The sequence below is a fragment of the Geotrypetes seraphini genome, chromosome 4, assembly GCF_902459505.1.
Source record: "Geotrypetes seraphini chromosome 4, aGeoSer1.1, whole genome shotgun sequence".
Lineage (NCBI taxonomy): Eukaryota > Metazoa > Chordata > Amphibia > Gymnophiona > Dermophiidae > Geotrypetes > Geotrypetes seraphini.
This window is the reverse complement of record NC_047087.1, coordinates 63,063,743-63,090,687: the sequence shown is the minus strand read 5'-3', so window position 1 is coordinate 63,090,687 and position 26,945 is coordinate 63,063,743. Positions and strand designations below refer to the sequence as shown.

At 39.6% G+C, this 26,945-nt stretch overlaps 1 protein-coding gene across 2 annotated transcripts in view; it reads right to left on the bottom strand.

Moving 5' to 3' along the window:
* The window catches only part of SLC6A2 (solute carrier family 6 member 2), a 269,420-nt gene that overhangs the window by 30,116 nt on the left and 212,359 nt on the right, over nt 1–26,945 (bottom strand). For both annotated transcript variants that reach the window (XM_033943527.1, XM_033943528.1), the window contains 2 exons: nt 19,055–19,154; nt 319–419 (listed from right to left, as the gene is read on the bottom strand). In XM_033943527.1, coding sequence (XP_033799418.1) covers nt 319–419; nt 19,055–19,154 — 201 coding nt within the window. The remainder of the gene's footprint in view (nt 1–318; nt 420–19,054; nt 19,155–26,945) is intronic.

Below are 26,945 nucleotides of genomic sequence, written 5' to 3'. Positions count from 1 at the left end.
CGGATTTAGCGCGCGCTGAATTGCCCCGCAGGCTAGACCTTAACGCCAGCATTGAGCTGGCATTAGTTCTAGCCACCTAGCGCGGGTTTAGCATGCGCTAAAAATGCTATCGCAGCTTAGTAAAAGGAGCCCTATGTCTAGCAGCACTCTACTACAGTGAGCGTTTGGCTAGACAATGCTACCATGGCAAGTTAAGGCACTGAGGTGTCCAAGACTTCCATTTTAAGGAAAACTATGCAGTCGGAGGCTGATTGTATTCCTCTAAGTATGGGAATAGTGAGCAGCCAATAAATAAATAATAGAACAATCATGGCTTACCAACAAAAATGCAGGGCTAACAAATTTCCAACATAATCTCCAATAAAGCCCTGGCTTGAAACCCATCATTTGTTCAATGTCTTCACTGAATCTGTCCACACCTGGAGTGAAACACCCAAAAAAAAAACCCATGAAGACATCCAATTACATGATGACAAAGTTAGTATTTCTTCTGAATTAGTGTGCAAAGAAAATATCGAAGCTGGTTCGCAGTGGGGCTTATCTGGGTAGGATCCACTCCTACTGGCTTAAGTCCTAGAGATCCAGACAGATCTCCACCTTGGTGTTATCTACTTACCCCCAGATTCTATATATGATGCCCAAATTAGGGTACATTGCCAAGATGTGCACATAAATGAATTGGTCAATGAGCTGTTCACCAACAATAATTGGGTGCCAACAACCAATTATATATATTAATTGGCATTAGTGGCGTAGCGAGGGTGAGTGGCACCTGGGGCGCAGATGCCATCCTGACATCGCTCTTAATGGAAGCTTTTCAAAACCCAGACAAACATGAAACAGATCTCAGGGTTCCAAATGATCTCATTCTTACTCTGGCTACCATTGCCCTTCATCTTATAAGGAGTCTATTATCAACAGATTAAAGGCACCACAATGGGTGCCTCCATGGCACCCAAAATTGCAAATCTCTATGTTGCCAACTTCGAGAAGAACTATTTTACGGAGCACCCATTTGAACAACATATCTGCCTGTATAAAAGATATATAGACAATATTCTATTGACATCCTGCTCTCACGACTCCCCCGTTGTGTGAGAAACACAGGGGCGCAGAGTGAAAAAATGCTGGACATGGGGGAAAGATGATCACAGATTGGAGAGACGCTGGACTGGGGGAAAGGCAGGGGCACAGGATAAATAGACGATGGACATGGGGAGAGAAGAAATGGCAAATGGACAGCAGTCCCTGGCAAAAGAAGACAGAGGAAAACATAAACCAGAGACTCAAACCAAAATGATTAGAAAATTGACCGGTCAACAAAGGTAGAAAACGTAATTTTTATTTTCTATGGTGTGATTAGAATATGCGCGCAAAACACAGGGGAAACAAATCCACAGATCGCAAAACACAGGGGAAACAAATCATTCGCAAAACACAGGGGAAACAAATATGTAAATTTTCAGAATGTATATCTGCCAGAACTGGTGTTTAGACATGAGCATGAAATATAACAAATAATGCTAACTGTGCTGATTTTCTAAGTACAGAATTCTAAAAAGAGGTAACAGGCCATACTTTGGGCTCCTTTTACAAAGGTGTGCTAGGGCCTTAATGCGCAGAATAGTGCGCGCTAAAATGCCGTGCGCTAGCCGCTACCGCCTCCTTTTGAGCAGGCGGTAGATTTTTGGCTAGCGCGTGCTAATCCGGTGCATGCGGTAAAACCCGTAGCGCACCTTCATAAAGGGAGCCCTTTGTGTTTGTGGCCATAGTTGCATTCTTTGCATATTTTGAAGACAGTTTGCATTTGTGTGTCTTTACTATGTGCTATTTCTTTTTTAGGTTTCATTTGTGATGCGCATAGAAAAGTGCCTTGATTCATTGAGGCCTGAAACAAAATTTCTTCACAAAAGTGGAGAATTTCCCCATAGTGACCAATCAAGTTTCATCTTTTATTCTCTAGGAAAATGAAACAAGGAATCTGACTGGTCACTATGATCACCAGACAAGAATTTTCTTTTCTCCTGTTTTTATAAAATAGGCCCCATCTGTTATTCTCATTGTTCATTTTTACTCAGGGCCCCTTTTACAAAGCCAGGGTAAATGCACCGAAGGCTGTAGGAACTTAATGGACTTTGGTGCATTTACCACGGCCCTCAGTTTGTAAGAACATGCTAGCTGATAAGAGGCCAGACAGTTTATATGGGAGTGAAACATAACTGTGTCTTGTTCTGAATGTCATTTCTAATGAAATGCATGTGTTAGATATGTTTTCAAGTGCATTAACTATTTAATAATAAAATGTCCATTTCAAAATTTCTGTTGATTGGTGATTGGGGGTACTCAGTTGATATTTGTTAGATTTAGGGGGTACTTGGCATGAAGAAGCTGAGAAACACTGCTCTAGAGAGTGCTCTTAAAAGGCTATGGCGCATGGATTCCACCATCAAGCACTTCATCCCTTAAAGGTGTTCCCCACCCCAGGTCAAGTACCCCATCCCCCAAATTAAGCTCTCTGGTGTTCAAAGGCATTCCCATTCCTTCCAAAGACCTCCAGAACCCACTGAGTGGTTTCTTGGTGTCTAGGGATTAAAGGCAGGAGTGATCCCCAGAGGGTGGTCTGTAGTAATTTTCACTAGTATTATCCAGACAATATAATTGAAAATAAAAGCATGGCTTTGGTCACTAAGACTTAGCCAAATATCAGGACCTGCTACCAGAAAAAATCCTTTTATGTTTTGTAAACTTTATCTATAACATTTTAAGTCAAAATACAGATCTAATAATACAAAAATAGATTGTACTTTCCAAAGAACCAAGTCCCGCAATAAACAGTTGAAAATAAATTCCTTTTAAATATCAGGTCCTAAATTGTTTAAGGCATGCCCAACAAATCAAATACACATAAATGAATGCACATCCGTAAAATATTTTTCACAGTAATTAAAGAAGGTTGAATTGCATGAATTTCAATTCAGTCAGGCAAGTGGGTAATTAAACTGCATGTTTGTATCAATAAGAAAATTGATAGATAGAAAAATATGAAACACCAACTACCTGCAATTATGACACAAACTCGTTATTTTGAAATAACTGATGAGTTTCAGATTGGCATAAAAACATATAATTTGAATTACTGTACATCTAAATGTCTCAGCATTGTTGAACTGTTACCAAAATATCATGTTTGCCTTGAGGCTGAGATAAATTTCCTGCTGGGTCATACAAGCAAGTGGGGTCCTTCAAAAAACAAGAGGTGGACTAAAGAATGCCAGATATTATCAGAGATTCAGAAGCACCTGAGGCTTTAATAAGTAGCTCTAAATAAGATAGTAAATCTCATCATAATAACAGAGCACTTACCAAGAGCCGAAGCAAATTAAGAGCATTTGGCCAGTTATAGGAGAAAAATTATAATTCAGGAAATATGAAAGTTCCAATAACAAAAGACTATGGGGCCCTTTTATTAAAGCTTGCTCTTTTACTAAAGTTTGGCATGTGCTAACAGACCCCCCCCCCCCTTTTATTAAGCTGCGATAGAATTTTCTACCATAGCCTGGAGCACTACTTGTTCCAACGCTGCTCCGATGCTCATAGAATTCCTATGAGCGTCAGAGCAGTGTTGGAGCATTTAGTTCTCCGGGCTGTGGTAGAAACCTCTACTGCGCCTTAGTAAAAGAGGGCCAGAATTAGCACATGCTACATTATAAGGATATGTAATGGACTTCTTAGCACTTAGTGCATACTAATGTCCTTTAGCATTTGCTAAGCTGTGTAAAAGGGTCCCTTTGTATTTTACCTAACGTGATCATTTTTTTTTCCTCATAACGGGACAGGACCCCCGGATCCATCGATTTTCCTCCCCCTCCCCCCGGATCCTTCCTGGATCGTCCGGATCCCATTAAATATAGTGCAAAATATAAATTCTCAAAAGTGACACATTTTGATCACTAAATTTAAAATAAAATCATTTCCTACCTTTCTGGTGATTTCATGACTACCTGGTTGCACTTCCTTCTGATTGTGCATCCTCTCTTTCATTTCTTTCTCTTTCTTTCTGTCTCCCTGCCCCCTCCAAGTCACCCTGCTTCCCCTGCCCCCGACAAGCAAATACACCCTGCTTCCCCGACGCATCCTGCTTCCCCTGCCCCCCACAAGCTAAGCCACCCTGCTACCCCTGCCCCCGACGCACCCTAGCCAAGCCACCCTGCTTTCCCGACGCAATCTGCTTCCCCTGCCCCTTGACAAGCCAAGCCACCCTGCTTTCCCTGCCCCCTACAAGCCAAGCCAGCCTGCTTCCCTTGCCCCCCGACAAGCCAAACCCCCCTTCTTCCCCTGCCCCCATTCACCCTGCTTCCCTGACCCAGCAACATCAAGATACATGCAGTGACTGCACTGCACAAGCGCCAGCCCTACAAGTCTTCTCTCCGCTCCCCCCCCTGGCTGGCCTAGAACTTCCTCTCTGACGTCAGAATTGATATCGGGAAGAAGGCTTCTGGGCGGCAAGCAGCAGTGGCGGTGGCGGACTGGGGGGTGGTGGTTTGAATCGGCGCTGGAGGGAGGCTGGTAAGCTGTGGCAGTGGCGGACCGGGGGTGTGTGTGTGTTTTGAATCGGGCACTGGAGGGAGGCTAGCTTAGGCTTGGCAGGGAGGGAGGGGAAGCGATCGCCTGTCCCATTGTCCCCACGCACAGCTTCAGGACGCTGTCCCTGAAAATGGGATATTTCGGTGTCCCGAAACTGTGTGTGAGGACAACGGGACAGAGGGTCCAAAAACGGGGCGGTCCTGTTCAAAATGGGTCGTATGGTCACCTTAATTTTACCCCACAAATGGGCAAAACAATATATTAGACAACTACATAGAGTGAGTTTCAGACACAGTGAAAGAAACAATCTGACAACCAAAATTCTGTACAATCTCCACTAGAAAAAGCTGCCATACAAAAAATCTACACAATAGCCAATAACATTATCGTCAAACTTGCAGACAAAGGAAGTTCTGTAGTTAGGGTTATCAGACGTTCAGGAAAACCCGGACATGTCTTCTTTTAAGAGGACTGTTCAGGTGCCCGGACGGACTTTCCAAAACCCAGCAGTTGTTTGGGTTTTGGAAAGCTCTGACCATGTCTGGAAGGCCTCTGAGCATGCGTGGATGATGTTACATGCACCTGAGCATGCTTGGAGGCCCCTGGACACAGCCCAGTTCACAATTGAATTTACGAGGCTTTTTGTGGGCAGGACTTGGGGGCAGAATGGGACAGAGCTGAAGGTGGAATGAGGCGGGGCCGGGGTAGAACAGGGAGGGGCCATGCATCTGGGATTTTACCAAGGAAAATATGGTAACCCTATCTGTAATTATTATGAACTTATAAAAATACATAGAAGAAAGGCTCAGAAAGTTCTCATACAGTACAGGAAACTGACTGAAGAACCCACTGAAAATCTTATCAAAACATTTCCAAAGCAAGTATAGTCACATCTTACCATTCTGAGGGCACATTGTAATACTACAGACCTGGAAATGCTTGCAGGCCAAAAATATCTGGTACTGGTACACTCACAGAGGATATATTTGAAATTGTAGGGATAATTCTATAAATTAGGAGCTACTATTTATGTATCAATTATGCATGCAAATTGTTAGAATATTTGTACATACATGTGTACATGTCAGATATGCACCTCAGCTCTGTTCTATATGTATATAACTCTATAGTTTTGCAGGTGGGCATACACACGGGCAGAATCTGGGCAGGGTGAAAAGTTATACAAAAAACATATAGGCCCTGATTCTATAAATGGTGCCTATTGTCTACTAGATTGAGGTGCCAGATTTTTTTTTAATTGGCACTGATAATTGAAAACGCCATTAAAAATGATTAAAAAACAATTTAAAAGTTTAATTTGCTTGTAGGCGTGTATAATTTGGATGTAGGCATGTACACTGAAGCACCTACCCAAAAGGTAGGCTAGGTTAGGAGTGACATTTGGGCATGGATTGAGTTAGGCACTAGTATTTTAGGCCAAGAAAACCCTGGCCTAATATACCTGTGCCTAAGTTTTTGAATCCTATTGGCATTTAACTTGAGTTAGGCACTGCTAGGTACGATTCTACAAATGGCACCAAACTTTTATAGAATCAGGCCCTTACTGTAGAACAGTGCCCCGCAAACATTTTTACTCGGCAGCACAGTAAACTCTGGACCGTGCCTGGACGATACCCGGAAATGAATGGACATCGACTTGCATGCGTGATGTCATCATGCCAACATCTGCATGTGCACAAAGACAATCTGGATGGGGCCCTGAGTCGCCAGTGGGGGTTGCTGGAGCAGGAGAGGCACGGAGAAGAGGAGAGGCACCGGTGAGGAGATGAGGCACGGGTGTCAGTTGACAGCCTACAGGACGTGCCTCTTGCCGTGAGAGGCATGTCCTGTAGGCAGTCAGCCAGTGCCGATGCCTCTCCTGCTTGCCGGCGTTTCGTGGCACACGCGGAATCTCACCATGGCACACAGTTTGTGATACACTGCTGTAGAATGTTATAAATTATGCAAGCATCCCTGGAACATAGATGCAAGCACTTACATCAGCTCTATGGCTAGCATAGAGTGCTCGTGACTAATGTTAGCTTTAATAAAGCCGTAGTAGAGGTTTCTACTGTGGGCCAGCAAGGTAAATCTAATCTAATCTAAGCTTCATTTTACATACCGGATCATTTCCTGAAAGAGCTCGACTCGGTTTACAATTCTTTAAAAATAGAAATGACAAAATAATAGATCGTAAAGAGAAGGGTACTAATAGAGTAAAAATTCCTAAATCAGTACTATTAATTAGGTTAAGATAGAAATTTTAAAAAATTAAAAAATAAAATGTACTTGTTACAGTTTGTCAGTTACTAATCTTGAGAACTATTGTGTAAACAGCCAAGTTTTTAAATCTTTCCGAAATTGCTGTAGCTGACCTAGCAATTACATTACATTACATTAGTGATTTCTATTCCGCCATTACCTTGCGGTTCAAGGCGGATTACATTCAAACTAAAAACAAGAATTACATTCAAATTAAAAGGAATAGAATAAGCGATGACATAGAATTTTTTAAGGTAATAAACATTGGGTAAAGAGTTACCAAAGGGAAGTGGAGGTCTTTAGAAGATAAGAATAGGGTGAAATTATGGGTTTTAGATAACGTTTGATAGATAAAAGAGTATTAGAGAGATCTAAGGGTAAATAGAGTGTTAGATATTTGGTTGGGATTGGTTGTGCTGGATAGGTTTTATGTGTTTTTTGAAGAGTATGGTTTTAATATCTCTCCTGAAGACTTTGTAGTCTGAAGTCGAAGATAACAGAGTAGTGATTTGTCTGTCCAGTTCAGCTGCTTTGGAGGCTATTAGGTTGTCATAAAGTTTTTTTCGTTTGACATCTTTGGATGATGGGTGAGAGAAAAGTGAGTGGGATCTTCTGTGTCTGATTGAGGAGGATTGATTTAGTCGGCTATTCCAGTAGGTTGGGCCCTCTCCATTGAGAGCCTTGTAAAGTAAGCAGTAGAATTTGAAGTGTACTCTCGCTTCTATTGGAAGCCAGTGCGAGTCATGGTATGCCTCTGTGATATGATCATATTTTTTTAGGAAATATACAAGTCTCAGGGCTGTATTCTGTATTGTCTGCAATTGCTTCATCATGGTTGCGGGACATGGTAGGTATAGTATGTTGCAGTAGTCTATCATCCCAAGGATAAGAGATTGTACCAATAGTAGGAATTGCTTCTTTTCGAAGAATGTTCGGATTTTTCTTAGATTTCTCATGGTCGTGAATGATGCCTTTATTATTTTGTTAATTTGGGGTTGCATGCTGCAGCCTCTGTCAATTGTGATTCCTAGCAATTTTAGTGTAGGTTGTATTGGGTATGAGATTGAGTTTATTACAAGATTAGTTAATGTTGGAGTTTTATTGTTTTCTAGTAGGATGAAATTTGTTTTGTCAGGGTTAAGTTTTAATTTGTGCTCTGTCATCCAAATTTCAACTGATTTTAGAGTTTTGTGTATTATGCTAGTCATGACGGGTTCTGGTTGGTCGAAAGGCAGGAGAATAGTGATGTCATCTGCGTAGCTGTATGAACTTATGCCATGATTATCTAGGTAGTAGCTGAGGGAGGCTATGTATATATTGAATAGTGTGGGTGATAGGGGTGATCCTTGGGGAACTCCGCAGGGGTTAGACCATGGTTCTGATTTTTCTTGCATTGTTTTAACTCTGTAAGTTCTTGATTGCAGGAATCCTTTGAACCATGCAAGTACCTTGTCTGAGATTCCTATTGAGTCGAGAGTTTGTAGAAGCATGTCGTGGTCTACCAAGTCGAAGGCTGCAGAAAGATCTAGTTGTATCAGCATGATTTTCTTGCCTGTACAGAGGTGTTGTCTTGCAGTGTCCATTAGTGTTCCTAGTAATGTCTCCACGCTGTATTTGGCTCTGAATCCCGATTGTGTGGGGTAGAGTATGTTGTGATTCTCTAGGTAAGAGGCTAAAGCTTGATGTACAATGGGATTGAGGCAATGGGTCTGTAATTGGAAGGTTGGTCTTTTGCTCCTTTAGGGTCCTTTAATATCGGAGTTATTATGATTTCGCTGAGTTCTTGTGGGAAATAACCCTCTAGTAATGATGTGTATATCCATTGTAGAAGTAGGGATCGGAATAATATGCTTGAGTTTTTCAGTAGGTATGGAGGGCAATGGTTGAGGTCACAGGCTGCATGGCTGTATTTATTATAAAGATTGTTGAACTCTGTCCATTCTATAGGTGAGAAATGGGACCAGGTTCTATCTGCTGCAACTGATTCTTTTTCTGTTGGTAGAAATGATGTCTCTATGTGTGAGGGTGTTCCGCTGAAAGAGGCTCTGATATTTGCGATTTTGTTTTTGAAGTAGGTAGCTAAGAGGGTGGCTGTAGGTGGGGGCAAATTGTTGTTCTCTATGTATGGTGTTGTGTTTGTGAGGACTTTTAGTAGCTTGAATAGCTTTTTTGAGTCTTGGGGTCCATCTCCAATTTGTTTTGAGTAGTATGCCCTTCTTTTTTCTTTCAGTTTTTGTTTGTACTTTAGGTTTGTTGCTATCCATGCTGTTTTTGTGGATTCTTGGTCGCTTTTTCTCCATTTTCTTTCCAGTTGTCTGCATTGTCTTTTGAGTTGGAGAAGTTCGTTGTCGAACCATTTGTTTGATTTCCTGTGGATTTTGGTTTTAGGTTTTTCTGGGGCTAGTTCGTCTAGGGTGGCCCTACTTAGCAAGTTCCATTTTGAGATGAAGTCTTTAGATGTGTAATGTTGGATTATGGTGTCTGTTTTTGTCCAGAATACTGTGGGATCTATATGTTTGCGTGAGCGGAAGGTAGTCTGTTGAGTAGTCAGAGTGTGTTTGTTACAGGACCAATTGATTTCAAATGAGTAGGTGTAGTGATCAGACCAAAGGGAACGGTACCATTTTCCGTTTAAGGTTTGAATTTCTGGGTGTGATGTCTGTTGGGACATGTATGCTACGATGTCCAGCTGGTGTCCTTTTTCATGTGTAGTTTGAGGATCTAAGATTTTATATGTTAAGGCTTCTAGGTATGCTAGTACGGTTTCAGCATCTTTGCAGGAATGGTTTTCAAGGTGAAGGTTGAGGTCTCCTAGAAGGAGGTTGTAGGTAGTTACTAGGGAGTTTCGATAGATAAATTCTTCAAATATTGGCTTGGCAGTACTCCAGTTACTTGGGGTTATGTAGCATAGTATGCATGTGAGTGTTCCTTTAAGTGATGTGCTTGAGAGTTGACATGCAAGTAAATCCATGTATTGGTTTGTTATTTTGTCTAGTAGGTGTATGTTTAATGTGTCTCTGGCTATGATGGCAATTCCTCCTCCTCTCTTATTTTCTCTGCATACCAGTGTCATTTTGTGGCTTTTTGGACAGACTTCAGTTATTCTGGGGTCTGTATCAGAGGTGATCCAGGTCTCTGTGAGGAAAAAGCAATCAAGGTTATCTTCTTCTATCCAGTTTTTTATGCATTCTGTTTTAGGGCCAAAAGATCTGATGTTCATATAGGCGCATTTGAGAGGGATGTATTCTATTGGTGAGTTGTTCATTGTTTTCAGGTATATGAGTGATCTTTGGTGGGGTAGTATTGTGGTATTGTATGGATTTGTTGGGGAGGGTTGATATGTGAAGGGCAGATAGTATGTGTTTCTGTTTAATATGAGATGCAAGTTTGGCTGGGTAATTCCTCTGGAGTATGCTATGATGGGTATTGGATATATGCTATGTGCAGTTGTTTTCCAATCTGTTAGGAGCAGGAGTATCAGAAGGATTTCTTGTGTATAACTTAAAGTGTGGTTCTCATGGTGGTGCAAGATGCAAATCTCATTGTACCTAACATATCTAATATGGTATAGAACCCTGCTGAATCGGTGGAGGGGTGGAGCTGTGCTCTTAAGTCCCCGCTGCTGCTTCTGCTGTCTGCCGCTGGTTTCGGTATGGCCTCGGCGTCTCCTTGTGCTCACTGTTATCCCCTGCTGGATCGGGGGAGGGGCAGAGCTGTGCCCTTAAGTCCCAGCCGTTGATTCTACTGCCTGCCGCTGGTTTCGGTGCGGCCCCGGCATCTACTTGTGCTCACTATTATCTCCTACTGGATCGGGGGAGGGGCGGAGCTGTGCTAATAAGTCCAGCCGCTGATTCTGCTGCCTTCCACTGGTTTCTAAGCGGCCCCGGAGTCTCCCTGTGTTCAACCGTTATTCCTTGTTGGATTGGGGGAGATGCGGAGCTGTGCTCTTAAGTCCCTGCTGCTGATTCTGCTGCCTGCCGCTGGTTTCTGTGTGGCCTTGGTGTCTCCTTGTGCTCACCGTTATCCCCTGCTGGATCGGGGAGGGGCGGAGCTATGCTCTTAATTACCCCGCTGTTGCTTCTGTTGCCTGCCGCTGGTGCGGCTCCAGCGTCTATCTAGTTCAGGTACCAGCTTCACTATTCTGCTCGTAGGTATTTGTGTTGATTTTCAATTAGCAGTTAGATAAAGATTTCAGAGTGGGAGAGATATGTATCTGGCTGGAAAAAAATAAACATCAACAGCCAGTTCACCAGTCACTGTCAGTGCTCCAGTCAGCAGATAACAGCCACATAGCCCCCGCTAGTTCAGAAGATGAGTGGATCAAATTGATTATCTAAAGAAGCAGGCTCCTTCTTCTTTTCTTTTTCTTTTTTATTTATTTATTTTATTATATTATTTATTTATAAGCTTCCAAATTACATATCAAGTAAACACTTTTACAGAAAGTTGGTTAGACAGAACATTTCTCTCAAAATATAAAACTTTTATACCTTGATAATTCTTAAAAGAAAATACACAAGAAAATAATAATTTCAGCTAACACAACTCAAGTCCTCAACTTAAGATCCTAGCAATCTTAGAGAGTCTTGGAGTTTGTTCCAAATCTCCACCAATTTAAATGCCATAGATTTTACTAAGCTTCCTAGCACATTTAAAGTCCTTTAGAGGATGGGAATGATAAATTGTTGTAATTCTTGAGTGACAGGATCTAATAGCATTCCAATATAGAGGGATTAAAGATCAAATATTCCATAGAGGAATTTAAAAACAACACATGCACACTTGAACTGTATTCTATAATGGACTGGGAGCCAGTGAAGCTTTCTCATTAAAGGGGATATATGGTCTTACTTTCTCTTTCCAAAAATAAGTTTAGCCGCCATATTCTGTATTAACTGAAGTCAGTCTAGACTACCCTGTTTGATACCCAAATAAACAGTTACAATAGTCCAACTGAGCAAGCACGGTGGACTGTACCAATAATGAGTAGTGTTCATAATAAAATAAAGACCTGACTTTTCTCAGCATACGAAGACTAAAGAAACATTTCTTTGCCAGAAAGTTTATCTGGTCATTAAAAGTAAGAGAGGAATCCAGAATAATACCCAAAACTCTGGTAATGAAATCAAGTTGTAATGGGATACCTGACTTCAATACGACATTAGCAGGGAGAATTTCTAGTCTAGGTCCGATCCAAAGCAATTTGGTTTTTGAAGCATTCAATTTCATTTGGATAGAGTTTGCTCATCTCTGAAGTTTAGAGATGCAATTGTCTATGTCTATAACCAAATTTCTAAGATCGTGACTAACTTCTAATAGGATGAAAATATCATCCGTATAAGTAAATATATTCTCAACAGATGAAAGACAATAATTTTTCAATGAAGTCATGTAGATGTTAAACAGAATTGGTGACAAAAGGGAGCCCTGTGGTACCCCACATTTGGGTGTCCATGAAGATGAGACCTTGCCCTCTAAACATACCTCATAGGAACGTTGAGAAAGAAATTTGCTAAACCAGTCCAAAATCACATAATTTAGACCTATATCAGCCAACATACGAATCAAAATATCATGATGGAACACATTGAATGCAGCCGACAGGCCAATTGTAACAACACTGCATACTTATTATGCAACTGCAAATTTTGAATCTTTGCAATTAATGAAATTAAAAGAGTTTCTGTACTAGAATTCCTATAAGCATTGGATTTTTTACCTCACTGGCATGCGGTAGAAACCTCTACCATGGCTTTGTAAAAGGAAGCCTAAGTGCATAGCCCATACATACTTGGTTATACTAATGTTCTATAATAAAAAATAGGCATCTAATTTCCTTTATAGTATGCGTTCCACCTAGGTGCACCACTATAAAATTACCCCTAGTACATAAAACAGCTTCATACAAGATACCACAGACATTAATGAATAGCCCCCCCTTTATTTACAAAAGTTTGCAAGAGGTTTTTAGTACTTTCCGATGCGCTGAATGCTCTGTGCTGTTCCAACAAAGAGTTCCTATGAGCATTGTAGCAGTGCAGAACATTCAGCGCGCTGGCCGCACTAAAAACCTCTTGCAAGCTTTTCTAAAAAGGGAGAGGTAAATTAGAAAAACCACACTCAGCCACCCCCTGATACTCTTCTGGTCACAATGATGTAGAATCAGTATAGTAAAATTCTCCATACAGATGGCAACTGAATGTGATAAAGGCAACACAGTTATCATGGGTGACTTCAATTATCCGGGGATAGACTGGAACCTAGGCACCTCCGGCTACAGTAGGGAGACCAAGTTCCTGGATGCTGTAGGAGATTGCTTCCTGGAACAACTTGTCAAGGAAAATACGAGAGGAAATGCAATTCTGGACTTAATTCTAAATGGACTACAAGGACTGGTGCAAGATGTAGAATTAGAAGGGAGGCTGGGAAGCAGTGATCACAATATGATCCACTTCAACCTGGACACAGGGGCAAAACATCCAGAACAACGGCCACGGCACTGAACTTCCGAAAAGGGAATTACGAAGGGATGAGACTCATGGTGGGGAAGAAGATTAAAAGGATATGCATTGTAAAAACGCTAGAGCAAGCATGGTCCTTTTTTAAGGACACAGTCATCGAGGCATATAATCAAATATATACCGCGTATCAACAAGGGATCCAAGAGGAAAAAGAACAAGGAACCAGTGTGGCTCACTGTAGTGGTGAAGGAAGTGATCAGAGACAAGAAGGCTTCATCTAAGGAATGGAAAAGGTCAAAAACAGACGAAAACTGGAAAAAGCACAAACAATATCAAAGCAGGTGCAAGGCGGTAAGAGGGGCCAAAAGAGACTACGAGGAAAAAATAGCCAAGGAGGCAAAAAACTTCAAGCCGTTCTTTTGATATATTAAGGGGAAATGACCAGCAAAGGAAGCAGTGGGGCCATTGGATGACCATATAATAAAGGGAGTGCTAAAGGAGGACAAAGCCATCGCAAACAAACTGAACACATTTTTTGCGTCTGTATTTACCGAAGAGGATATAGCCGACAGGCTATAAGCAAGAAACAAAGAAGGGAAACTGACAGGGTTGATGGTCAGTCTAGAAGAAGTATGCAGGCAGATTGATAGGCTTAAAAACGATAAATCCACGGGACTGGATGGCATCCATCTGAGGGTAATCAAGGAACTGAAAGGGGTTATAGCTGAACTGCTCCAACTAATAGCCAATCTGTCGATCAAATCAGAAAGGATTCCAGAAAACTGAAAAGTGTTGAATGTTATGTAGATCTTCAAAAAAGGTTCAAGGGGAGATCCGGGAAACTACAGACTGGTGAGTCTGACCTCGGTACCAGGAAGGATGGTAGAAGTGCTGATAAAGGACCGCATCATTGATCACCTTGACGGACACAATCTGATGAGGACCAGTCAGCACAGCTTCAGCAAAGGAAGATCTTGCTTGACGAACTTGCTGCACTTCTTCGAGGGAATAAACAGGCAGATAGACAAGGGTGACCCTGTCGACATTGTATAATGTCATGAGATAATAGTATGTTCAGCTGCACTATTGGCAATAATAACTGCTAAGGCCCAGTTATAACTTGAATGCTAGCTGTCACAACTGGCCACTCCTCCATCTGCACATGTCTTGCCGAACTCCTGTATACTCTTACATTGTCAACTAAAGCAGGATTTTTACCATGCTGGCTTCTATTAGTCTACTACTGCCTCTATCGCTCCATGGTGCGGCCTCAACTGGAGTATTGCGTTCAATTCTGATCTCCTTATCTCAAAAAAGATATAGCGGCACTAGATAAGGTTCAAAGAAGAGTGACCAAGATGATAAAGGGGATAGAACTCTTCTCGTATGAGGAAAGACTAAAAAGGTTAGGGCTCTTCAGCTTGGAAAAGAGATGGCTGAGGGGAGATTTGATTGAAGTCTACAAAATCCTGAGTGATGTAGAACAGGTACAAATGGATTGATTTTTTACTTCATCAAAAATTACAAAGACTAGGGGACACTCAAAGTTATAGGAAAATACTTTTTAAACCAATAGGAGGAAATGTTTGTTTGCTCAGAGAATAGTTAAGCTTTGGAATGTGTAGCCAGAGGTTGTGGTAAGAGCAGATGGATTTCAAGTTTCAAGTTTCAAGTTTTTTATTTATTCTTGATTAATCGCTTTCTCTAATTCAAAGCGATGTACAAATCCAAATTTAGTTAAAAGAGAGCAAACAAACAGACAAACCAAACATTGGGATTTACAATTCTTACAAAGGTTAAAACTTATAAAACTACATTGGGTAAAAATAGGGTTATGAAATACATTCGTTATATAAAAGATTGAACATAGGAAAACACATTAGGTAAAATAATAAATAAAAAATCAGGAATTAAAAGCATCATTAAATCAGGAATTAAAAGCATCATTAAAAAGAAATGTTTTTAATAGTGACTTAAATTTTACCAAATCTTGATCGTTCCGTATAAAAATTGGAAGAGCATTCCAGGTTTGAGGGGCTGTTACAGAAAATATAAATTGTCGCCTTGTATTAATCAATTTCAATGAGGGTATTGTTAATAAATTTTGATCAGTAGATCTTAACGTTCTAGTTGGATGGTAAGGTATTAAAAGTTTATGAATAAAAGCAGGAGTCTTATATAATAGTGTTTTAAATGTAAGTAAACAGATTTTATAAGTTATTCTATGGATGACAGGTAGCCAATGTGCCTTTTCAAGTAGGGGAGTAACATGATCAAATTTTTTAGATTTTGTAATGAGTTTTATAGAGACATTCTGTATAATTTGTAAACGTTTGATTTCATTTAATGCAATACCTCTAAAAAGAGAATTACAATAATCTATTTTTGATATGACTAATGAGTGGATAAGAATGTTTAAAGATTGTGCATTCAGAAATTTTGAAATGGATCTAATTTGTCGTAATCTGTAGAATGAAGTTTTAACAATATAACTTATATGGTCATGAAAGTTTAATTTGGAATCAACAATTACTCCTAATATTTTCGTTTTATTGACTATCTGTAAAGGGATATTTCTTATAGTAATAGGGGTGACAAGTGTGGGATTATCCTTCCAAGGAAAAATCATCAAATTTGTTTTTTTTATATTAAGGGCCAGTTTATTAGTATTTAGCCAATCTTGAACTTGATCGAGTTTCTTACTAATTTCATGTATTTCTGAAATATTATCCGTATCTACAGGGTGTAACAGCTGAATATCGTCAGCGTATCCGAAAACTTGAAAACCTATAGATTGGCACAATGTAAGGAGTGGTGCTAAAAAGATATTAAATAGTAGAGGAGAAAGAATAGACCCTTGAGGAACACCGAAAGTGGATGAAATAGGATTAGATATAGATTCTTTAAAGAAAACAGATGAAGAGCGATCTATAAAATAAGAATTAAACCAAGAAAGAATTTGATCCGTGATCCCAATAGATTGAAGTCGGTTTATGAGAAGTTTATGATCAATTGTATCAAATGCTGCGGAAAGATCTAGTGAAATTAATAAAGTAGTTTTGTGATGGTCAAGAAAATAATGAATGGATGTAGTTAAACCAACTAGTGATAATTCTGTGCTGTGATGTTCTCTAAAACCTGTTTGATTAGGGTGGAGAACGTTTGTTTTTTCCACAAAATCTAATATTTGGGTATAAACTATCTTTTCCGTTAATTTGGCTAGAAAAGGGATATTAGATATGGGCCTATAGTTTGTTGGATCTGTACTACTAGCATTATTATCTTTGAGAATTGGACGAATTATTGATTTTTTCCAGTCTTTTGGTACTTTACTTTGGATCAAACTTTCTGTAATTAAAGTATGAATAACTGGTCCAAAAATTTGAAAGTATTGTTTCAGAATGAACGGGGGAAGAAGATCTGCTTTTGAGCTTTTAATATTGATAGATTTAATAGCCGACTCAATTTCTTTTTGGCTTGGAAGTTTAAACTTAGAGCATTTTGAGGTTGAAAGTTCAGTTTTTAACTGATCATGAACAATGTTACCTTGTTGATTTATTACAAAGGAGTTTCTTATTATTTTAATTTTTTCTGTAAAGTGATCTGCCAATTTTTGTGCTGTAAGTGTGTTATTATTTTCATTTGACTTCTCCTTACTAGTTGAAATTGATATTCTTTTTAATATTTTATATAACATTGATGGATTTTTGGCCTTTGTTATTTTCTCTGAGTAATATTGCATTTTTGCTTGATTTATTTTTGATTTGTAATATATAATTTGTTCCTTGAACAATTGTAAATTTGTTAAGGTTTTATTTTTTTTTCCAAGCACGTTCTAGAGATCGGACTTGTTGTTTAATTAGATTTAATTCTGATGAGAACCAGGGATTGTGAAGTTTACGTTTAGAAATTGTCTTTGTTTGAAGAGGGATTACTTTTTCTAAGAATTTTACAAGAGCTACATTCCATACATTTACTAATTCATCTATTGAATCTGATTTTGTTAAATCAATTTCAAATGAAGAAAGAATAGATTCTATATTAACGTTATTGTAGTTTCTAAAATTTATTATTTGATGTTTTAGATTATTATTAGTACAATGAATGAAGTTATATGTTAATGAGATTAAATAATGATCAGACCATGGAACTGCAGAACAGTTATTTAATGACAAAATATTGTTTGTGGTTTTTGATATTAGAGCCATATCCAAAGTGTGACCTGCCTGATGAGTGGGTTGAGAAATTACAGGATGGAGATCCAGTTGGTTTATGTGTGTCAGAATGGTTCTTGTATAATTGTTATTAGGTTCATCGAAATGTATATTAAAATCTCCCAAAACTATTGGATTTAATGTAGAGCTACAGAAGTCAAAAAGTAAAGATTGTAGCTGGGTGACAGTATCAGCTGAGACAGGAGGTGGTAAATATATTAATAACATTTCAGTCCTAGGCTTTGTCAATAAGGAGCATTGTAAAAATTCAATTACGGAATTTTTTGGTGAATAATCAACTTGTATCAGTAATGAGTCTCGAAAGATAATAGCTAACCCACCTCCTCTTTTTTTGCTACGATGGTTAAAAAAAAATGAATAGCCTTGTGGACAAGCATAAGATAGATATGCCTCTTCACCAGTGGAGAGCCAAGTTTCTGTTAGACAGAGTATGTCAAGATTTTGTTGTACGACGATGTCATGTATCAAATGATATTTTGATTTAATGGAACGTATATTTATAAAACTAATATTAAAGTGTTTGTGTGAAGAATCTGAGAATGATGGTTTTAACCAAATATTTTGACGTTCAAAGGAACGAGGGATCTTTTTCATATGATCAGATTTATAAGGTCTATTCCCCCAAACAACTTGAATTGGTAACCTGGTTTCATCCATAGTAGAAAAAGAATAATGATCTAGTTTTATAGTTGAGAAAAAATTATTTGTATTTAAAGGAAAATTAATCAATGAAGAGAAAAAGAAACCTAATAAGATCAGAGGAGTGATATTTTGAATAATGAACCTATTGGTGATTAGCTTAATGCACTGCAGGATCGCACAAAGGAGCGCATTAAGGAGCATTTGTTATGTGCAAGCATGCCCGCCATAGAGCTGGTATAAAGGTCCATGTGTAGATTGTTGAGATATATGTGTAATTACAGTATTCCATAATTTATACATGGCAGTGGACATTTTGGCCACAAACTGCCCCGATTCCACATTTGTAAATACATCTGTAAAGTATGCGCCATGAAAGACAGGTGTATACTTACAGAATAGCTCTTAACTGGATAATTCACATATGCGTGTATATGACTGGAATACATCTAAAACCCAGATATTGTTTCTAAGATAAGTACGTTAGTGCATAAGCCACTTAATAATATCATTAGACTGGTTTATCAGGTATTGCATTAGAACATAAGAATAGCCTTACTTGGTCAAACCAATGGTCCATCAAGTCCAGCATCCCATCTACATGGTGGCCTAAGACCGTGTGGTCTAATTCTATGTGCTGTTATACAATTATCCCCTAACCACCATAATAACTGATAGTATAGTGCCTTGCTATCTATAATGCTCATGTTAAGATGGATTAGTACAGAAGCCCCACAATATTTTAAAATAAAATCAATACAGTTATATTTCTCTTATATTTTTGCTTTTATTACAGTACAGTGAAAAACAGAACCATTCCAAGTAATGCACTGCTTAGGGCTTCCATCCAAATGATGAAAGACCGACACCTACCATAGAACCATGATACTCCAACAGCTTCTATCAAAACTGCAAACAAGATTGATGTCCCAGCAGCAAACGTATCCAGTAGCGTTAACACGTAAATTCCACCCTATGATATAATAGAAAATGTCTGAATTCAATATTTTTTTCAATACAGGTATGGAAGCTTGACTAGCGGCTGGCTGCAGGACCTTACACAAATATGGCAGACCTTACACAAATATGGCAGTGGTTGCAAGTAAAAGTCAAAGGTGCTCTGGGTACACAGAAGAGGCTGTAGTCAGCTCTGTTATTTCACAGGCTTAGTCCTTTGAAGTAGAGTCTCTCTCTCTCCCTCTCTCAATAGAGTCTCAGTAAATACTTTTCATGGGGCAGGCAACTAATGTCACTTTAGGTCTCTTCTGTACACACATCAAATTCATATACTTTAGGAATACCCTGCAAGGTTCTCTCCTACTGAGTAGACTACTTATAATTCCCATCCCCCAGGGAAACTCTTACCCCCTCTTCTACGAAACTGCCATAGGTTTTTAGCACGGTGAGCCGCGCTGAAAGGCCCGCGCTGCTCCCGACGCTCATAGAGTTCCTGTGGGCCATTCAGTGCGGCTCTCTGCGCTACAAACTGCTAACGCAGTTTAATAGAAGAGGGGGGTTAGTCTCATGCTGCTTCTCTTCCATGGTACTTCCCTCAGGTACTTTAGCCCAGTGGCGTAGTAAGGGGGGGGCGGTCCGCCTCAGGCCCAGTCTTCCTAAGAGCGTGGCACCCCTCCTCCTCTCCGCCCACTCTACTTCTCTTTTTGCCGCGCACACATGCCCTTTGCCTTCCCCTGTATCTTTGTTACTTCCCTAGTGCAAGGTTGCTGCCCACGTCAGCATCGGCGTGCTCGCTGACATCACTTCCGGGACCCATGCCTAGGAAGTGATATCAAAGGGCGAGTCGACACCGACGTGGGCATGCTGCTCATGCCAGAGAAGTCAAAAAGGAACGGGGAAAGGGAAGGGGGCAAGCGTGGTGGGGAGGGGGGACGACGACATTGCCCTGGGCGCCTCTCACCCTTACTAAGCCACTGCTTTAGCCTTCTCTCTCTGTGTATCTTTGTTGGCCTTCTCTCAGTTCTGCTCCCTCAATGCTTCTTGACGTGGCCCTCTCTTACTACTCCCTTCGAGAAATCTTGTCTCAGGGTATTTAATCACCTCCCTGCCTGAGCCCCACCGTTCTAACTCAGCAGGTGTACTCCACCTACCCTAAGGTAGCTCATTCTCAGTGAGGGAGTGATCCTCTGGGAACCTAGCCATGTACCACCCACTCCCTTAAAACAGGTAATCTTGGGATCTGCGCTGGGGTTGGACCACTTTTCTACAGCATATCACAATGATTCAATTCATCTGTCTATCTGAAGGCACAACAACTTTCACTGAACTACCCTAATTAGATCAAATCTGAGTAAAGTGAGGGCAAGGCCCATCAGGATCTTGAAAATTATGGTACTGAATTTGAAAGAGGTTGAGGTCATTTCTGATGGGATAATAGTGAAATGCAATAAAAATGATCTATGCATAATCATCATTTTTGCATTGTTCCATTTTTTTTAAAGGCATACTTATTTATATATTATTTATTTATTTATATATTATTATATATATATATATATTTTCCTCTAACTCTACTTTTCATTTCTCTATTACTCTCCAGGTACTTTAGTTAGATTGTGAGCCTTCGGGCAGTAAGGGAATTTTTCAAGTACCTTTCTTATTTCTAATCTTAATGTATATTTTCTGTAAACCGCTTAGAACCTAACGGATGTAGCGGTATATAAGAAATAAATTACATTACATTACATTATAGATTAAGTGGTTTACATGTAGGTACTCAAGCATTTTCCCCTGTCTGTCCCAGCAGGTTCACACTCTGTCTAATGTACCTGGGAGAGTGGGGGGATTAAGCGACTTGCCCAGGATTTGAACCCACAGCCTTAGGGTGCTGAGGCTGTAGCTCTAACCACTGCACCTCACATTCCCATATGGGTAACATAATAAATTTAGAAGAGCGAGATCACCAAGAAAGAGAATATCATAAGGGCAAGAATTCCAAATGGATTTGTTAGTACATATTATGATGTTAATGGACCTTACTTCTGTGCTGGGTATGATCTTAATCTCTCAAATTTACTGCTGTTGCTCAAGGTAGACTTGAATCGGGTCATAGAGAGCTTCCTTCTGGGTTCATAAGATTTAACATGTATAGGCAACCTATCCAAGTATGCTTGAAAATTCTTTTTAATTAAGCCTCCATTTCCCAATACAGTGGGAAATATTTCTGAATCTTTCTGTCACTTTTTCTTAGTCTCTAACTGTATTCCTTGGTATTTAAGGATCTTCTCCCTCTCCACCTATGTTCCCTATAAGAGGGGCATATGAGCAATTGTTCATACATTTTACATGGTTACATGTTACATGGTTGCTCACAAAAAATACTGATAACCTGACTTTCAAACAAAATTAACCCTTTATTTGGCATTGTTGCTCAGAAACAACATGTGTCTTCTATGGTTCTTATGGGGGATCTGTATCTCCAAATGCCTGTTTACTTGACACTGTTGCTCTCGTTCAAGGTTTAAACTATAATAATTTAATTAAACCAAACAAAATCAATTACTATATGCGTGATGGCTTTTTGTACTATATACAGAAATATATTGCTAATATTGGGAACAAAACCTGTTGGCTTTTAGAACTTGTTGCTCACACAAAAAGAATTTGCACACCCCAGCCAGTCCTAAGAGGAAGCATTGCTCTCTACCCAATTCACAGAATTATGCTTGGATCTGACGCCTCTATAATCAATACATTCCACAACAGAAAGGAAAAAGCAACCCGACGAATAACAGAACCCAACACAAAAAGAAGTGGGGAAGGGACTGTTCACATCAGCCTTTGGAACAAATGGGATCCAGCAAAAAAGGATTAAGGACACTTTGTTGCTCTCTGTGGGAGTGTGTAGCACAGTGGTTAGAGCTACAGTCTCAGCACCCTGAAGTTGTAGGTTCAAATCCCATGCTGCTCCTTGTGATCCTGGGCAAGTCACTTAACTCCCCCCATTGCCCCAAGTACATTAGGAAGAGTGTGAGCCTGCCAGGACAGATAGGGAAAAATGCTTGAGTACCTGAATATAAACAACCTAGGCTATAAGTAGTATATAAATAAGTATAATGATTTAAACATTTTAATAAATTTACATTTGTTCCAAAGGCTGATGTGAACAGTTCCTTCCCCACTACAGCTTCTCCTCAAGTCAAATTTCAATGTACAAAAAAATTATAACATAAACATATAAGTACATATAAAGTACAAATAAAGGGCTCACATCACCAACTTTAGTGCTTATTAGTACAAATAACAGTACAAGCGCAAGTTGTTTGAAGGGACCATAATGGCACTGTTAGGTCCCGTACACCGCCTTTTTAATTGCTTTTTAAACATCCAAAGCAAATTATTCACCACAATTTTTACTTATCTTAGTCGTATTTGGATTCCTGAAAAGGATGGTGTCACATTAATTTCTTGCACTCGTGTTTTCACCAAACTCAGATCACTCAAAAAGATATCCAGACTTGTAACCCCTCTACTCGAGATTCGCGATCTGCTTCGTCAGGAGGGAGCATTGACTGTGGTTCTTAGGGGGTCCCGCAAAGCGAACGTTCTCGCCTCTATAATCGGTGCCATTCTAGTGTTTTTCTCCTTTTGCCATGATGTCCAGTTTTCTTGCATCAGCCTTTATATTTGTTGGAATTGGAATGTCATAGGCTTGTCTTTTGTATATCTCATGATCCCATGTTGTAATGTTTACTTAACTTCCAACGGATGAGATGTGCCAATGTACTGTATTTGTGCCTTTCTGAATAGAAGTTGTCTGCCTTCAGAGCTTACGGTCAGCTATGAGATGAGTAATTGTTTAGCTTGTGGTGGACAATCATATCCATAATCACTTCCTTTGGGCTACAACTACCAATCCCTCATTTTTCAGTTTCAATTCACCTATAATTATATGTCCAGGTTTGATTGTCATATGATGAACAGTTCTATAAACTAGGTGCTAGCTTTCACACACATTATTTGCATAAATACTTTGAATACTAGCATAAACCTGCATGAGTGCAACATTCCATCTAAGTACTATTCTGTAAATATGTGCCTATCTGGAATATACCAAAAAAACAAAATTCCAGTGATGTGGAATGAGCTAGATATGGGGTGTCAGATTGACCGCTTGAAGTGAAAAACACCTCAAAGGTGTTTAGCCACTTTGTTTATGGCTAGCATGGAGGAGGAGAAGATATATCACATGCCGCTGTTCAAACATATGGTCATTTGGAAGCGATATCTTGATGATATCTTTAGTATTTGGTCATCGACTGAAGCCAATTTTGACAGGTTCGTGAATGACCTTAATTCAATAGATTCAAACATTCAATTCACAGCTACAAAGGACTTTCACGAACTAGCCTTTTTAGACATCAGAATTATTAAAGACCACGGGAAATTAATTACTACTCTCCACCGGAAAAGCACAGATCGTAACAGCCTGCTCCGCTTCCATAGCTTTCACCCTATTGGACTTCGGAGGAGTCTCCCTATTAGCCAATTTTTACGCTTGCGGAGGATCTGCTATTCCATAGAAGAATACCGTATGCAAGCTAAAATTATGAAGAGACGCTTCTATCAGCGCGGCTATCCATATGATGTAGTAAAAAGAGCCTACACCCGGGCGAAGTGTGCTCACCGTGAATGGCTGCTATAGGAGAACAATCGATTGTCTAATTCTGATGAGAATATTGTCTTTATTCAGCAATATTCCACTCTGGCTCTTAAGATCTCCCAAATCATTACTAAACATTGGCATGTAGCTAGGTTAGCTATTCCCTTGCTCGAAAATCACCCAATCTGTTCCTATAAAAGACAAAAAAATATAGGTGAATATGTTAACCATAGCATCATTAGAAATCTGACTCCTAAGATTAAAGGTTGTCACCTCCCCTGCAGACGTTGTCAATGGTGTCCTTTTACGATCCCTGGTGAATTATGGACTCATCCCATCACAGGGGTCTCTTATCACTCCAGAGCCTTAACAAATTGTAATTCTAGCCAGGTCATTTACTGCATACAATGTCCATGCCCAAAACTTTACATCGGTCGTACTTCAAGATCTATAAAAATAAGGTTGACAGAACATAAATCTCGGGTTCATACCCGAAATGAAACTTCTCCATTGGTACGTCATTGGAAATTGTGTGGCCATACTTTAAAAGATCTTAAGTGGAGAGTGTTGGATAGTATCACAGTAGGGTGGGAGGGTGGTAACGTTGAAAAAAACCTCAATTTAAAAGAACTTCGCTGGATGTTCATGTTGAACTCCATGGCCCCGGAGGGGTTAAATGAAACAGCTGATTGGCTAGCGCAAGTTGATCTTAGTTACTGACTTGCGGATATGACGTCAGTGGTAGTTACTATTTCAGTGAGTGGATAAACGCTGCGGCCATCTTTCGGATGCCGCTGGACTTAAAAGTTAGGTACATTCAATGATACAGGTATGTGCTTGTTAATAACGCTTTTAAAATAGTAATTGAATAGTATTCTCAAGTTTTAATGGTAGGTCTTAACAGGATGCTTTGTGTGTTTTCCCTAGAACCCCATGCCTTGATAAAGATCGGCGAAACGCGTTGGCAGGGGAGCGATCTATTTTGAACGCTGGAGAAAGCATATTCAAAACAACATGACCTAAATAATCAATTGAAAGAAGCTAAGTTATCTTTTTATATAACTTATTATGAACAGTTGAAAAGTGCATTTATATATAAAAAATGAACGCAAAAAAAGTATAAAAATTTGACTATGATAAAGATATAGGGGACGAATGAAGATTTGATAGACCTTTGAGGTGTTTTTCACTTCAAGCGGTCAATCTGACACCCCATATCTAGCTCATTCCACATCACTGGAATTTTGTTTTTTTTGTGATCTTGTCTTTGTTTACATCTAAGATCTGTGAGAATGTATCTGGAATATATGCATATTTGCAAGCAGGACATACAAATAGATGGAGCATGGGCAGGACATAGACTGGGCTCTCACTTATGTGCACAACTTACAAAATAGTGTAAATTACATGTACCACAGTAGCATTTAGGTGTTCACACTTACAACAGCTCTATAACTGATGTAATTGCAGGTGCCTAGATCTCAGGAATACTAATATTGGATTATGCTAGTATTCTATAACAGAGAATAGGGTCTTGGTTCCATTATAGCAGTGTCTTGCAAACTTTCCAAAACCGTGGCACATTAAACTAGGGGTTGAAGCTCGAGGGCATCCAGAAATATGCAAACATCGATGTGATGATGCCATGTGCATATATGACATCATCATGTTGATGTCAATGCTAACACTTAAGAGCCCTGAAGAAATGATCGGCAGATCATTAAACATTGGCCATCGTTGGCTTTTATTGATTCAGTGAGGAAGTAGCAGCCACGCTGAGGCAAAGATAAGTGCTGCTTGTTTTTTGTACTATCATACATAGCATAATACAGGGGTTGTTTTGCCAATGATAGAATGCTGGAGGAGAGTTAAAGAGCAATTTAAGCTCCCCTTCATAGCTCCAGAGCAATATTTGCCTTGCAGCTTCTGAGGCATTTTTCCCCTATTCAGCTATATTTGCTTGAAAATTCAGTCTAGTGTTGATAAGGGGTTAAGGCATTGAGCACTTTCGCCACCAGTGTAGACTTAAACTGAAGATATACCATTTGATATATTTTTAAGGGCCAGGCATATCAAGATGTTAAGCAGTCACGCCTTATGATCAGACAGCGTATGTAGTAGGCCATGATCACCTAATATAATAATGCGCAAACTCAAAGGTTATTGTATGTGTAAGAGTTTAGAAATGGTTTCCAATATTTTATTCCAGTAACCTGTTAAATGTGCACAATCATAGATCAGATGCATTAATGTGCCCTCCTGCGAGTTACAAGATCAACATATGGAAGATAGTCCATTTGAAAATTTTGTTACCTTAATTGGGGTCCAGTGAGTTCTATGCAGCAGGAAGAGCATAGATTGAAGAACGCTGGCAGATCAAGAGGATTTAAACAAATTTTTCCAGGCATCTTCTAATGAAAGTCCCAAATATTCATGCCATGCATTCATCATGTTCGACAGGGAGGAAGTCAAAGATTTTCTCATGAGGACATTCCATCTTGAAGAAACTTCTTTTTTGTTGTTATTAATTAGCGATGTTCGAGAAATCAGTTCTGGAGTAGTTTTCAATTTCCCCACATCCGGATAAAGAGCTTTCAAGCAGTGTCTCAGCTGTATCCAGTGATACTGTTGATGAGGCAACAAATTGTAATGAATGTGAAGGTCCTTAAAGGACATCCATTGGGAATCCTTTATTAAATCTTGAAGAGTCCAGATGCCACAATTCTGCCACAGCTTCCAATCAAGTGATCTGTCCTGTATCTTAATATGACCGTTATGCCACAGTAAAATTTGACGAGATTCATGCCATTTAATTTCCATCAAGTTGTCGTAGGCTTTGAGAACTTTGTAAGTAGAGTAGTAAATGGGATGCTGTTTATCCTTTACTCATAATGGAGTAGATAGAATGTAGACAAGGCGAGAGTGACCAGGCAGACTTTTTTCCAATTGTAACCAGACAGGAGAATTATGGGTGGTGTCAGTATCCAACCACAACGATCCATGTCACAAGATAGAAGCTTGGTGGTAGTGCAAGAAGTCAGGGAAGTTTACTCCCCCTATCTCTTTGGGTTGCTTCAATTTATGTAATGCAATTCAAGGTTGTCTATTTTGCCATAAAAATGCACTCAAACAACTTTCAATGTC